This window comes from Myzus persicae, unplaced genomic scaffold (assembly GCF_001856785.1).
Source record: "Myzus persicae strain clone G006 unplaced genomic scaffold, MPER_G0061.0, whole genome shotgun sequence".
NCBI lineage: Eukaryota > Metazoa > Arthropoda > Insecta > Hemiptera > Aphididae > Myzus > Myzus persicae.
The window spans coordinates 15,890-31,626 of NW_019102994.1; the positions used below are offsets into that span (position 1 = coordinate 15,890).

The following is a 15,737-nucleotide window of genomic DNA, read 5'->3' on the forward strand; positions in this document are numbered from 1 at the left end:
CCGCTGCCAAAATGAAAAAAAGAGAAGTGGTGGGGGGAGTGTCGTTTCTATAGTATTCTATGCTGATACTATCTTGATAATTCTTAAATCGTAAATTAATTAAATTATTATAAAAATTTATTTAAAAAAATAGTAGATCATAAATTTTTTTTATAATCTTATAATTTATAAGATACCTACATACTAAGAATTAAGATGGACTGTATAAGGACTTATGGGGGGGGTGATCGCCCCTATCACCCCCCCCTCAAATACGTGCCTGATTGTAGGTAAAAATATTGTAGGTAGGTATATAAAACAAATTCTCAGTTACACATAAAATATTTAATATAAACCAAACATTTGTTGATTTAATTTAAATAATACATTAATAATAATATCGCATGACCATAGTTGCCGGTACTTAAGACCAATCAATTAAAAAAAAATTTTCATGGAGCGATTTTCTTATTTTGTTGTAATTAGAAAACTAAACATGTAGATATTTAAATTTGCAGTATATGTTTATTTTTTCATTTTCTACACTTGAAAAGATTTTCAAAATATTTTGACTCGTTCTGAGCTGTTTACTGACATTTTCAGTTTTTAATCTTTTGAAGTTTTTTTTAGTTGTTTTATGTTTGAATTTGGATGAAATTACTTATTAAATAACAATGACATCCACTTACCTTCTTTTATTTTTTATTATAATATAATATTGTTCTATAGCAAATGCAAAATTTCACAAAACCATAATTCGGCCAAACTGATTTATAATGTTATTAAGGACTTTATTTTATGTCCAAAATATAACATCATTTCGAAGTTCATTAACCAAATGAAGGCCAAAGAAGAGGGCCAACACACAGAAAACATGGGGTGTTCGTCTATAACAAGACATTAAAGTATGATTTCCAAAAACTGTTGTACAAAATGGACAACATTAAAAAATGTTAACATTTTAATTTCGACATGATGAGGTGAATGTTATTATTATCACCTGTTTGTAGTTTGCTTACAGTTATATAATAAACTGTTCTTCGTTATGCAGTCATACAGATATGATTTTCAAAAAAGAAATTGATAAATGTTGTAGACTATCATTACATTAAGTTATACATTGACGAACCATTTGAAAATAAAGAATTCGATTTTATAGAGATATAGCCATTGCAGTTATTGTAAAAAACCAATATAAAAGGATACTAATTTCTCTATAACCGGTATAAAAATACTCATTAGTAATAAATTATATTTTTTCAGGTCAAACTGTAATAGGTACTCAATTTTTCAAACCACAACTCAAATTTTATCTCTAAATTTCAATGGCCAACCAATTCTTCAATATTTAAAAAAAACATCAACAAATTTAGGTGTAACAATAAAACTGCATAGAAAAATTTAGAAAATTGATATCAAAATATTTATATTCGTAAAAAGTGAACGCTTTCAATTTTCAAGTTTTTTATTTTTTTTTCTTTAAATGTCAATAAAATTTTATTCGTTATTTTAAAAAGCTTGAAAAATTAATACAAGACCTCACACATTGCTAGAATTACAGTTTAAAAATATTAATAATATAAATGGTCAAGATTTTTTTATAAGCATTTAAAGTTCAAATGTTGACGAAATTACATAATATACAAAAACTTTTAAAGTTGGTATATTATTATATATTTTATACATACAATGACATTTTCAAACGAATTTTTTTCTACCAAAATGAATTTTACCTACTGTAGTACTAATGGCTAATAGTACAATAAATTATTTTAATCACAATTGTATCAGAAAAATATAGCCTATTTGACTATTGAATAATATTACAGGCTGACATACCGTTTTCGCTCAGGATCGTTTTTCGTATGCAACGATTTTATATCATTGAATTCAAATTTAACAATCACTAAAGTGACTCTCTATAGCTGATACCTAATGCGTACCTACAGCGGAGCGTTACCCACTTACCCAGTTTTTTGTTTAATCATACATACAATTTACCAAAGAAACCAAATCGATTTTGTCAAAAACTTGCATTGCTTAAAAATTCATGGTTTTTCTAAAAAAATTTCCTGACCAGTGGTGGATTTAAGGGGGGTTCGAAGGGCCTCACCCCCTCCCCCCCCCATTGGCATAAGTTAAGTTTTATTAATTCAATAGTGTTTATTTTAATTTTTACAATTTTATCATTTAAATTGTTTCGCTCTAACACATTGTATAAGAAATTTTCTCAAACACATTAGGTACTTTTATTATGCGGGTATAAAGACAATTCGCCTTACGCAGATTTTTGCCGTGTAACTTTCCCACTAGGGCACTAGCCATCGCTATCTGAGCTTCATTTATTTGTCACCCGATTATAATATAGATTTAACCCACACTCCATATCTTATATTGGTATTATAATGGTATTTAAAATGTTTGTAATGTCACGGTCGTCGTTGTACCTAATTCTTACTGATGTCCGTAGTATTCGTTTGTAACTTCGTGTTGAAGTGTTTTGTTTTAAAATGTTACAAAAGCGACAACGTGAAATCAAATTTTTTTAAGTTGAAAACAAGTTATGAAAATATTCCATTTCCAAGTGGCAAGTGAAGGTATGGAAAATGTAATCGTGTTACCACTGGAGTCAGAGCCAGCTGCATTATCTGATTCGTATGTAATCGATTTCAACAGTCAATATGATATTGCATTTGCTATTGAAGAAAATTCAAATCTAAAAATTCGAAACGAACCAAATATGCTTTACAAATATTTAAAAGAAACGTGGTCACCTAGATAAAATTATATTTTCCCTGTAAGTATGAATAAAAAAGGTCATAAAAGAAGCTTTCAAATTGAATGGCTAAATAAGCACAACTGGTTAGCTTATAGTAGTAATAGAGAAAGAGCGTTTTGTAAAGTATGTGTACTTTTTGGACCCAAGTTGGTAGGGTTGGAGGACAATTCTTGGGATTTTAAAAGAAATTCTTATGATAAAATACAAAGATGCTTTACAAGATTTTAAGATACACATGGAAAGAGCAATAAAACAGCAATTGTGCGGTCTTTAGAATTTATAAAATGTTTTGAAGGCAAACAAAAAGCAATAGAAATTTAACTTGATGACCAACTAAATGAAACTGTCAAAGAAAATAAAAAGAAGTTAATTCCTATAATTAAAACAATTATTTTCTGTGGTCGTCATAATATACCTTTAAATTTTGTACAGTATTATAATAATTTTAATATAATCTTTAATAAATAAAAAAATAAGAATTTAAGATTTGCGTTTAGGACTATGCCCCCCCCCCCCCAAAAAAAAAAAAAAATTAAATCCTGGATCCGCCACTGTTCCTGATGATTTAGAAAACTACTGGGCGTTCTCAAATTTGACCATTCGAATACACCAACTAGAAGCCAGGAAAATGTATGCTGTTGGAGTACCTATATTGACAGCAAAAAATTGAAAATAGCTTCACCAGTCTAAATAAAGTTCAACAAAATTGGCAAGTGCCCCAACAACGCACAACAAATTTGTTGGATTCTTGGATATATTTTACATGCGTCTATTATGATTGTGCTGCCGACTTAAATTCACAATTAGATACATAATATATAAGGTATAATTCTGACCAAGAGTTCTCCCGACAAAACGACGTTCACTTACAACGAGTTGCCTGCAGTAGTGCTGTCACTTGAAGAAGCTATTGTATTATCCTAAAGTTTGAGCTTATAAACCTACATAATGTAAAGGTACACCTATTATTTATTAATTAGAAGCTTAAAAGTGTATACGTACTTACTGTGTGTATGAGTATAATATATATACGATATTAACAAATAATTGTTGAAAAACTTAGGTGTATAATTCTTAAAACAATTTAAAAATGTAATTTCATTTTATGGACCATAGTTAGGTAGGTGTAATACAAGTTATTACTTCTTAATTATTAGGTCTCTCTACTGTAAAATGGATACCAATATTATGTAGGTATAGCCGTATAGGTTTAGGTAACTCGTGCCTATATAGTTACTTGTTTCTCATCATATACGTTTTAAATATAAAGTAGTTAGTATGAGTATTTAGTAAGCACTTTAGAAGTTAGGTAGGTAGTAATGACGTACATCTACAGACATACCCTGTGCAGTTCAAAAAATCTAAAAAATTGTCATCGCAGAATAGTAATAGGTAGGTATCTAGCTAATATAGTCATTAATTATTTTGATATTTCCATGGCCTACGTAATATTTGGGATACACTACGCGTATACCTTTACCATATTATAGTATAGGAGCCTACATAACCTATTGATTGTTACAACGGTGACGCGGCTGTGTGCGATTAGATTACGAGCGAGTCATAGGTTTTAATATATTATTATAGCAAGTATATTATGGGCAGGTATCAACCATATTAACTACTAACTAGGTACCTACCTATATATTCGTTCATCCATAGTTTATTGTTTATAGTAATGTATATCTGCATGCCCTTCCATTATATTATTGTATACGGCTTACAAACAAAGCGTGAAATTATTTACCTATTTATTATTATCAATTTATAATACCTAGTAATAATAATAAAAAAAAAATAATAGTAACCATGTAATACGTAATAACTAATAGAGCTGATTTGTATAGTATAATTTTATCACACTATCACAATTAAACCCATAGATCAGCTAATACTTAGCCCCTCCGCATATTCAAAATACAGCTTATCGGTATATCGAGTGTTCAGTACACACTCCATGTTTATAGAACTGGTAGGTATATAACCGTGCAATCAGCAAGCTACCATTTTTCTGCTTACCGTAGTCGAGTCGATCGCACGCGTGCACCGTACCTACGCATAACAGCCAGCGCTGTAGGTATAATAGCCACGGCCACCCACTGTCGTATTTTATGATATAAAATATATGTTCATTAGGCAGGTATCCTGTGTCAATGAGATCGTTTTATAATATTTTCGACATTTTATCTGTCGCGGTGTTTTAGACGACAATATTCGCTGCAGTGTTCGTGAGCGGTATACAAAACCATCATCATATTGCAGTGACTCTATTCACGTATATTAAATAATATATAATATTAATTATTATTATTCGCGATCATGTTTAATGGGTACTACGGATCAACGTCAGAGAGTAGCGACAGCGACGCGCCGATTGACGACGGATCGTCCGTCAAGACGATGGACCTCAACTACCTGTTGCTGGACGGTGACACCATCCAAAAGCATTTGGACGACATGTGCGTTCGCAGCCGGCCAGATGGTATCGACACGATGTTGCTCAATCATAACGCTATGCTATCGTTGCCACCGGCAATCAATCGGTTCCAGCACCTTCGCGTGCTCGATATTAGCAACAACAGGTTGACGCACGTGCCCGACTTCGTAGCACGGTTACCACTCACCACGCTGGTCGCCAAGAACAATCTGATCGACGATGACGGGTTTCCTAAGGAGTTCGGTTGTGCTGCTCACCTCAAGGTGCTCAACATTAGCGGTAACCGGTTGTCACACTTTCCCCAACAGCTACTGTCGGTCACCACTCTCGAGTACCTGTACATGGGCAGCAACAATCTGGTCGAGATACCCAAAGATATCAACAAACTTATCAGGTATAATATATTTATATGTTATGTAACTTAAGAGTATATTATATATTTATACATATTACAGGTGCCTAATTATTATTATTATTGATGTTTTTGTGTGTGTTTTGGTCACGTGTTGGTCATGATGCTCAAGATTTCTGATAAAAAATGAATTGCGTATCTAAAATTGCGCAAGATGTGCGATTACAATATGATTTTTGGTGTTAATTTTTGTAGAGATAGTACCTCATTTAGCTAGGATTGAAAAAATATCAATATGTAGGTACTATACTTGATAGTCGATACGCATTTTTAATACAGCTTCAGTTTAAAGCACATTCCAAAAATAATTTCTGTAATTTAACATGCATAATGCATATCATGAGACTTTTTGAGGGTTAAAATCATTCACCTAGTAAAAGGTAAGACGTTTGGATGAGAAGTTATTGTACCTATTATGCAGATAAACAGACAAAGCGCAAATGATATACGGCCATATAAAGGTCCAATTCAATAATACCTTAACATAACGTCAACGAAACCAGAGACAAACATTTTCATGTCATTGACCTTGGCCTTTTGTCAGACCAAAGTTCTTCAGTTGTTATTCTCGCTTATAGTTCGATGCTATCGACACATACATTAAATGCAGTTGTAATTTGTTAGTACAACAATATTATTATTATTATTATTATTATTATGATCTATTGATTTTCTGAATATACATTATATTGTATTGACAATATAGTAGGTAATAAATTATGTCGAACTAAAACACAGTTTAATAATCATTCATCACGATTATAAAACACCTGAAGGCTGAAATATTCATATTCATTTTAATTTCAGTTAGGAAGACAAATTAAGGTATTGTTGTGGTCCACGGTTATATAGTGAATCTAAGTGGTAGTAGTAGAACTGTAGAAAAGTCAGTGTACGCTGATACGTATTAAAGGTGAATTATTTTTAATGTAATAAATATACATAGGTAATATTATAATATGCTATTATATTAGATGTATATATTATGTGAGACTGGGTGATATATTTAAGTATTTAACATAAGAGACTCATTATTTCAAAACTATTTAATGTTTTAAATATTTTTTCACATAATTAAATTTTTTTGTATAGATTATAGAAATGTCAACACAGATTAATAAGGAAAAAACAACACTCCCCCCTCCCCCCCGCCAAAAAAAAAAAAAAAAATTGGTCTTACTTTCATCAAATTCTATGGTCCTGTACAATTGTTATTTGTAATATGTAGAATGTAGCTAGTCACTAGCTATAATAAGTGTATTTAATTAGTATATAATATTTTGTTTTAGGTTGAAGTTCTTGTGTTTGGGTGGAAATCATCTGTCAGATGTACCTGTGACTTTGGGTATGTTGGATAATTTAAAAGCGCTAAACTTGAGCGATAACTCACTGGAGAGCTTGCCGCCTGCCATTGCCAATCTAAAACACCTAAAATCGTTGATGTTACACAAAAACAGACTTCGCACACTACCTATAGAAATCATATCATTGAAGTGCCTCACAGAGGTAAATACCAAAAAAACAAAGTTGGTTTATTCATATTAATTTATGTTTAAAATACATTATACGGCCTTCTTTGGCATATTATCTATTAACGTGGGCTGCTGAGCAATTGCACGGTTTTCATGAAGACATGCCTATATGCATATGCACTCTTCTTCGTTATAATTGATTGAGTGAGTACTCAAACCCTATAACTTATAAGGAACGAATTAGATAGGTACTCAGTTTCAGTACATAATTACCATGTGAAATAAGTTGAATATAAGTTTTATGTTAGGAATTTTTTTTAAATAAAATGCATCAAATGAATAACAAAATAATAATAACTTGTTTAATAAAGGATAAGGCAGTTCAATTGTGTATTTGAAATAATTTTGTAGTTATTTATTCATATAGAGTTTATTTTTTTGGGGACTTATTTTTGTAGAAAGGTAGAATGCTTATTATTGCAAGTCTGTATGTTGATGAAATATTGGAAGATTTACTGGGGTTTAGTATTACTACTTATTAAAATTGAAAGCTTCCTTTGTAACGGAAAATATGTAAAAAGTAGGTATTACGTACAAAATAGGTATATGAGTAAAAGGCATTACAATTTTTCTCGAAAGGTGCCCCTCAAATTCGAATTCAAATGTTATGATATTGAACACAAGGGATTTTTATTAATAGATAAAATATGTAGGAATTTTAAATTTTTATAGCTAAGGGTTGTATATTTAATACAAGGTTCCTCATTAGTAGTTCATAGCTTTATGCTAGAACCGAAAAATCTAAAATATATACAAATACAATTTTTTTAATATACATTTTAAGTTCAAACGTTGACGAAATTAAAATTAAAATTTAAGCAAATAATAACCATGTTAGTAAATTTGTTGTAATTCAAAAAAATAATTTCATGAATACCTCTATGGGAATTGTGTGCATATTTATTATACCTACTGTATAATTTATTTAATGTCATGGTGATAATTTCATTTTCATAACATTTAGATTAATTTTTTGCTTTTGCCTATTCAAACCACGAACCTATTACCTACATAGTCATACAGTTCTACCAAAACTACAGTTCTACTGACTTTTATCGTTAGGGCAAAACCGCAGTGTCTTACATACGTTCGCTAATATTGAATACAAATAGTGATTTTTATGGTACGATTTTATTATGATTATAAATGACCACACGTATCTTGTTAATTCATCGAAAATATAAACTTCTAACAGTCGAAACGACAGTGAAAATTCCAGTGCCTTGTATTGATAGAGGAAAAATCGATGCAAAGAATGTGTTAGGTGTTATATTAAGTATTACTGAACACTGAAAATGGATTCTATAAAATAGGAACCAAAAATTTAATTTTGTCATCACTATACGCCAGAAACCAAATATTTTAGTGCAAGGAACAATTAATTACTAGCGATGATGTACCGAATATCGAAATACTATTGAGGACTGCTAGTATTCGAAATTCATTAAATGGAGGACAAGGATATATTTTTTGTTCTTGCAAAACTAAGTGCACTACGAGAAGATGCAAATTAAACAACAAAATATTTTGTGTAGTTCTAAATTCCATGAGTCTAATATGTGTAGTAACAAATAAACAAAAATATTATTTTTTTATTATATTTTTACAATATTTTTTGATTATTATTTAAGACTACGGTTTTGTCCAAATGAGGGTTATTCTAATTCTTTATTCTAACATTATATAAGAGTACCTAATATTATTATTTTAACATTATAGGACCTACTTAATATTATTATTTGTGTATTTTTGTAAGAGTTCTTAATATCATTATATTTTTATTATTATTGAAGTGTATTTAATTAGATTTGTACAATAATATCTTTTTTATGATGATTTGTATTTAATATTAGCGAACGTGTTTAAAACATTAGGTTTTGCACTTAGGATATAAAAGTCAGTTTACGGTTTTGCCCAAATGAGGTTGGTCATAACTAGGTTTGTCCGGTCAAAAGCCAAAATATGACATTTTGGCATTTTGCTCAAGGATTGTGATTTGTGGGTAGTTCGCGTTTTGCCCTGGCATTTCTGACGTTTGCCTGATTTGGCGTTTGCCTGTAACATAATCATTTAAAAGCGTAGTTAGTTGTTGAAAATCGTATTAATTACTTACTTAGATTAATGCCTATTAATCCCAATATTCAGTTACCTTTTAATATTTTTAATTTAACATTATTATTATAACACATCTGATTAAATAAATATAATATATAGGTCATAGGATATACTATGCAGATGGGTTACATACCTACCTACGGGTTACTTACCTATAATATTTATATTAACAATATGATTTGTAAGAAGATATACAAGTATCTAAGTTACTTAAAATTAAAACACCTTAATAAATTGTGCTTAATTTATAGTTAAGCCTGAGGGACAATCCATTGGTTGTGAGATTCGTAAGTGACATGACTCATAACCCACCATCTTTACTCGAGCTGTCTGCTAGATCAGTGAAAATTAACAATGTACGATACGGAGAACGCGATTTGCCTTACAATTTGATTGAGTACCTATCGAGCGCACATCACTGTGTCAACCCTAAGTGTAAAGGTTAGTTGTTATTAATATTAATATTTTGGATTAAATAATAAACACTAATAACATTTTGAAGTGTATTATGGTCCACGTATGTCGTATTTTGGACTACTAGTTCCTAAATAAAAATCCGCCAAACAGGCGACCGAACTTTGCCTGGTCATAATGTGCTCTAGGAAAAAATTGAAATTGGATGTCTCAGCTTCGACGTGCTCTGTCCTCCATAGCAGTCGGAGGTACTAAGTAGAAAGTTCAAGCACTGTATCTTACAGCCGATGCCCGTTCCTCCCAACCGGTTGTAATGTTGTATAATACCAGGTTGTAAGGTACGGCAATAGTTTTTTGCAGTGTGAGCATCTCCTTCACCTCCGGCGGTCAATTTCGTAGGTAGTTCTCCACTTCTGATTGCCGATTGGTTGATTTTTTTCTGTGTTATATAATATATATATGAACTTATATGATTGACAGCCAATAAGAAGTGGAGAACTACGATGTATAGGTGAAGTAATGAGATCTGCAGGGGATGCTTTACTATCGAAAAACTTTGATAATACCTATCTATTTTATCATGGATAGCACGACAGTAATGTTAGTCGATCACAAGTAAAGTGGGATGGGGATATAGGCCAAAGAGATTATAGGGGACAGATAGCTCTCTTTTATCCGACATATAGAAGCTTAAAAACCACAACAAAATCGCGAAAAATCGAAAACTTTTCTGTAGGTAATTAAAAATGCATTCAATTTTTAATTTATATAGGTACCAAAAGTTTGAAAATGTAATACCTACAAGGTTTCTCATAAGTTTAACTTGTAAGAATTAAAAAAAACTTTTATTTAATTAATACCTACCTACGGTTTAGCTTTTATGAATAGGTAGTGTTGTTAGAGCTATTCAATTACGAAGACAGTTTAGTACTTATAGAATATATTTTATATATATACATATACGTATGTAGATACCTAGAAATATGTATTGCTGTGTTGTTAGTAAAAGTAGGTATACCTAGTTTACGAAATGAGTGCAACATCAATTTTTTCATTAGGAACATTTTTAATGTCGTTTTCGTGGTTTTTAATCCTTTAGCATTAAATTTTAAAAGAGACGATCGCATCTAGATTTTAATACATTTATAAAGGATTTTGATACAATGAAGCTTACACCAGGCGAATAGTGGATAGGATCTGATTTGAGGGTTTAATATTGTTAAGATGCTATAGGGAAATGGACATACATGGCATAATATAATCAATAAGGGTAGTTGGATTTTGTGTATTAACTCTTTGATCGTGTTTACATTTCAATTTGGGTATGTCATTTTAATTTATATTATATTGTTACTATTACTTGTTTCAAGTGAATATTTTACATTTTTTTTTTTTGGTTGATGGCGACAAGCTAAATACTACTTACGGTAAATACTAAATACTAATACCTTTTTAAGTGCTCATTTGTTTGCACTGGGTGGTAACTTTTACATTGAGCGCATTTAGCCCGAGTGTTGGTAAAAAATAGGATTTGGTAGGTACAGCTCGACGTGGCGTGGAGCCGTGGAGGACACAACGAAGGATACAGTCACAATATTTTTTTGTATTAGAATAAGTCTAGGAATAATAAGTTCTTTACGAGGTTCTGCGAATTTAATTTTAGTGCGAATAGAATCGAAGAGATTCTAAATACATCTTTATTGTAGGTATAGGTACCTATCTCAGTACCTACTCTCAACAATATTGAGATCCACAAAAAAAAAATGTTAGAGCAGTATATTGTATAACATGTTGTATTATGTAGGTAACTTAATGAATCAAAAAGCCCGTTTCTTAAGTGAGTCGAATGTCGTTTATGGATGCTGTTGGGTACTGCCCGCTTAGGTTACTCTTATTGGTTCTTTTCTTGTAGGTAATTAAAATAAACGAATTAGGTTCCTATTTAGATATTATTTCCACATAAACAATGCATGAACAATGTAGGTACCTATACCTATTAGAAATCTATATGATAGTGATTTGGGTGGTATGTATATGTTTTAAATGTTTGGATTTCTAAGCATAGTTGGACTGAAACTTGTTAACTCTTACATATATTATATAGTACCTACCTGGCTACCAAGGTATTACTATATATAGATACTACATATATATTATTTACTCAATTAGGTGTTTTAATATAAGTGTGAACATTCAATAAATATAACGCCAACGACATAAATAGATGTGTTTATTCAACTAAAAGAGCAGCAGAGCACACACATAACTTGTTCAAAATATGAAACTAAAATAACCAAAAATTGCACCAAAACAAGTAGGCAGGTACCTACCTAGCTAAATATAAAGGGTAAAAAACAAGGGAAAACGGTATGTATATTGTATATGGAAATATGTCCTTGGCATAGGCGTATCCATTGAATCAATGGATATTGCGCTAGACCTTTGGCGCAGAGGATGGAACCTCGCTAAAGCCTCTTAATCTAACCCTTTTTGAACAATTTTTGCGATCTTAAAATTTGTCATTATTATAACTAATATGAAAAAAAAATGTTGTCCCTATGACCCTATTTCAGATTCCATATAGATATAATATTATGTAATATATGTGTCAGTTAGTTACACTTATAACAACATTTTAAAATAATTAAAATTCTAGTAGGTAGCCGTTGTGTATAATTTGAACTCTTCAATTATGTCTACTGGATCTAATTCAGACCTCTCAATTGTTACAAAAAGTCAATATTTTGGAAAATATTTTGAAAACAATTACATAAATTATTAGTGGTCAGATTATTTAACCACTGACTAATATTCTTGCTAGTCTTACCAATTTCAAATTCTGGTAACAGTTTTAACAATCTGAGTTCTGCTTGAAGTTCACTGTCATTTAAGTTAAGCCATGTTTATGTACTAGGTATGTAGGTTAAACTGTAATAAACGTCCAATTGTCCTTAATAGTGGGTATTTTTTGCCTAAAACGTTCTTCTAATTCTCTTAAAAGGTCATCTAAAATTGTGAGGTAGGTACACAAAACATTTCATCAGTTTTTTTTATCAGAGGTAAAATGTAGAGTAGGTATTGTTGCTGTCAATTCGACTAGACACTTTTCTTTGTTTTACATATTTTGGTACCTACCTCAAGTTTTTGTAACCTACCTACAAAAGTTCCAAAATTTTGTCAAATAATGTTGAACAGTTGTCTTCATCAGTTAAAGATTTCTTTAGTGCTTCAACAATTTATATGGCAGCTTGCAGCTAAGAGGTCTAGGTCTGGTGATTGTAACTCTGTGCTAACTATGCAAATTTGAATCAGAATAGGTTATTGAAACTATTTAGATTGTGGATAAGTCCATTTGCTTTTAATCTCACATCAGCTAATTTTGTAGTCTTATATATTTTGGAAGACACTGCACAAAAGAATCATAATTATGATCAACTGCTTCAATAGCTTCTGATCTGCACGCCCATCTAGTTGTTGATAACGATTTTAATGTTTTTAATTTATTATTTGTTTGTTGAGATATTTTTTTTCTAATACAGAATGTCGAATTGGACTTCCCTCAAAAAAACTAAATATCAATTGAATACACCCCAAAAAATCAAAAACTGCACAATTTTTATGTCCTAATGAGTTTATGAGCCTGTGGTGGGTGCCAACCATGAATTAGTTCATGATGCCACCCTAGTACAATATCAATTAGGTAGGTATCGTAGAAAATTCTGAAATTATTCAAATATGTAGGTATCTTTTGTTAAACTTTGTTGGAATTTCATAAAAAAATTTTATATATAATTTAGACAAATAGGTGATACCTAGAATATTCTACAGCCACCACAACATGCAAATTTAAGAAGTCCCTAATCTAGTTATGTACCTGTTATTATTTTTCTAGTGCTCCAAAAGTTTCATTTAGGTAATCGTAATTCTATAGAGTTGGTAGATATTGACTGAAAATCTATACAAATTCCATAATTGTAAGTGTCACAGAATAAATTATTTTCTCAGTAAATTTCCCCAAATGTAATAAATAGCTACATACTAAAATCCATATTTTTTTTTATATTTATGGTATAGGTTATATACTATAACATAACTACTTATGAATAATGATGTATAAACCTACTCCTTTTTAGCTTAACAAAATTAAATTATTTTAGTTGTTCATAATAAACAATCAGTCTGAATACAAACGTGTGTTATTCACAGATTATTTTATTAAATTCATTGCAATTGTGATGTCAACATTTCTATTTACTTTGGCAGGTGTATTTTTTGACGACAGAGTAGAACATATCAAGTTTGTGGACTTTTGTGGCAAGTACCGTATTCCATTGCTACAGTACCTGTGTTCATCAAAATGTATAGTCAACCACAGAAACATACTTGGAGATAGCACCGACAGCAATATGATGAGAAAAGTTTTACTCGGATAAATCTGTAAATATTTTTTTAAAACAAATATGTACCTACTACATATATCTTATTTGATACATATGTAACTACCTATATTTATACATACAACTTTACAAGTCCCTATTAAGACTATTCAAGACAACCAAGGGTTGAATTCATCAAAACAGGCAGGGTATACAAAATAAATACTACCTACCTATGTAATTTATTTTTTTTAGAGTTTAAGATTGATAATAACCATTAGCAGAAAAATGATTAAAATTAAAGCAATACTTATTATTAATAGGTAAACATAAACTTATAAATTACAAGTATTATGTCAATCAAAAATATGTTCTCTGATATTCCTAAACATATTATATGATTTATAAATATAAAATGAATAAAATATTAAAATTTTTTAGAAGTTTTGAATTATTTGATTAAAAAATCCTAAAGATCAATAATTATTATATGATATTAAATGACAAAGAGGATAGATTTATTGAATGAAAAAAGTAATTTTCTTTAACTTGGGCTTGTTTACATATGTACAATTAAAATGGAAATCATACTATTAAATTCATTCAGTAAAATGTATGTTATAACTATAAATATACCATCTGTTTTTTTTTTTTTTTAATAATTGTATATTTTTGTAGACATATTACGTGAAAGTGTACCGAATGAAATATCAATTGATACAAGTTGTTTGGCAAATAAAAACCATTCCAATTTAATTCTGAAATTATTATTATATACCTACTTAATGGTGAACTTGAAATTTTTCAGAGGCAAGTCTTATATTACTCGATTAGGCAATTTGCTATCATACTTTATACTGAATTATTACCTATTGATCTTACAATCATTATCCATCCATCACCCCTTAAAAATGTTGATTATCCCCTTGCCATACCATTACTATCATGACATATCCTAATCTAACCTTATTGGGCATACAGTGTTCATCACTATGTACAAATGGAGTGTTCTCTAATATTTATATATAGAGATAAGAGTTTTTTGCAAAATGTTTGCTTAATAAAAAAACTATTAGCCTATTTGTTTAAACAGATATTAAAGGACATATTGATTTAATAAAGTATGATTTTAAAATAAGAACAAATAAAAAACTGATTAGTACATCTATTATTAAGTATTAAATAGGTAGGTAAATTTATTGCTCGCTCTTTTAATAAGTACATAATACCACCCATAAGCCATAAGCATACTTCACAGTAGAGTGGAACAAAATGTATCTAATTACAATAAAAACAACAAATTACATCATTCTAAGCTGATAGTTATATCAAAAAATTTACTAAAAAGTATGTATTATCTGTATTACCTATTTGCGCATGGCTGAATGTAACATACCTAATACATGTTTCATATTATGTAAAATTACAGTAGTGAGTACCTATATTTTTTATTATTAAATAGACCTTTTTTTACATAATTGTTGGTATCTACCTGAATTTTCTATAAAATATTGTGTATTTCCAAAATTATTCAGTATTAATTCAACATAATATATTTATATATAATTATGAAATCAATGTCCTACTATTTAATAAATTGTGTCTATTGATAATCCTGTTCGAGTAAAATACCATACATATTTATTTTATAATAGATCTGACATGTATATTTAACAAATAAAAATAAATAAGA

At 30.0% G+C, this 15,737-nt stretch overlaps 1 protein-coding gene across 2 annotated transcripts; it reads left to right on the forward strand.

The window, feature by feature from the left end:
- Window positions 1-4,748: 4,748 nt before the first annotated feature.
- On the forward strand, window positions 4,749-14,800 carry LOC111033538 (leucine-rich repeat-containing protein 58). 2 transcript variants are annotated; one of them, XM_022314321.1, is made up of 5 exons: window positions 4,749-5,589; window positions 6,897-7,113; window positions 9,506-9,695; window positions 13,932-14,105; window positions 14,723-14,800. In XM_022314321.1, the coding sequence occupies exons 1-4, from the start codon at window positions 5,078-5,080 to the stop codon at window positions 14,099-14,101; spliced, it is 1,089 nt and encodes a 362-aa protein (XP_022170013.1). In that variant the 5' UTR covers window positions 4,749-5,077; the 3' UTR covers window positions 14,102-14,105; window positions 14,723-14,800. The 2 variants fall into 2 exon arrangements, with proteins under 2 accessions (XP_022170013.1, XP_022170012.1); XM_022314320.1 differs by lacking the exon at window positions 14,723-14,800 and having other exon boundaries at window positions 13,932-14,324.
- The last annotated feature ends 937 nt before the right edge of the window (window positions 14,801-15,737 follow it).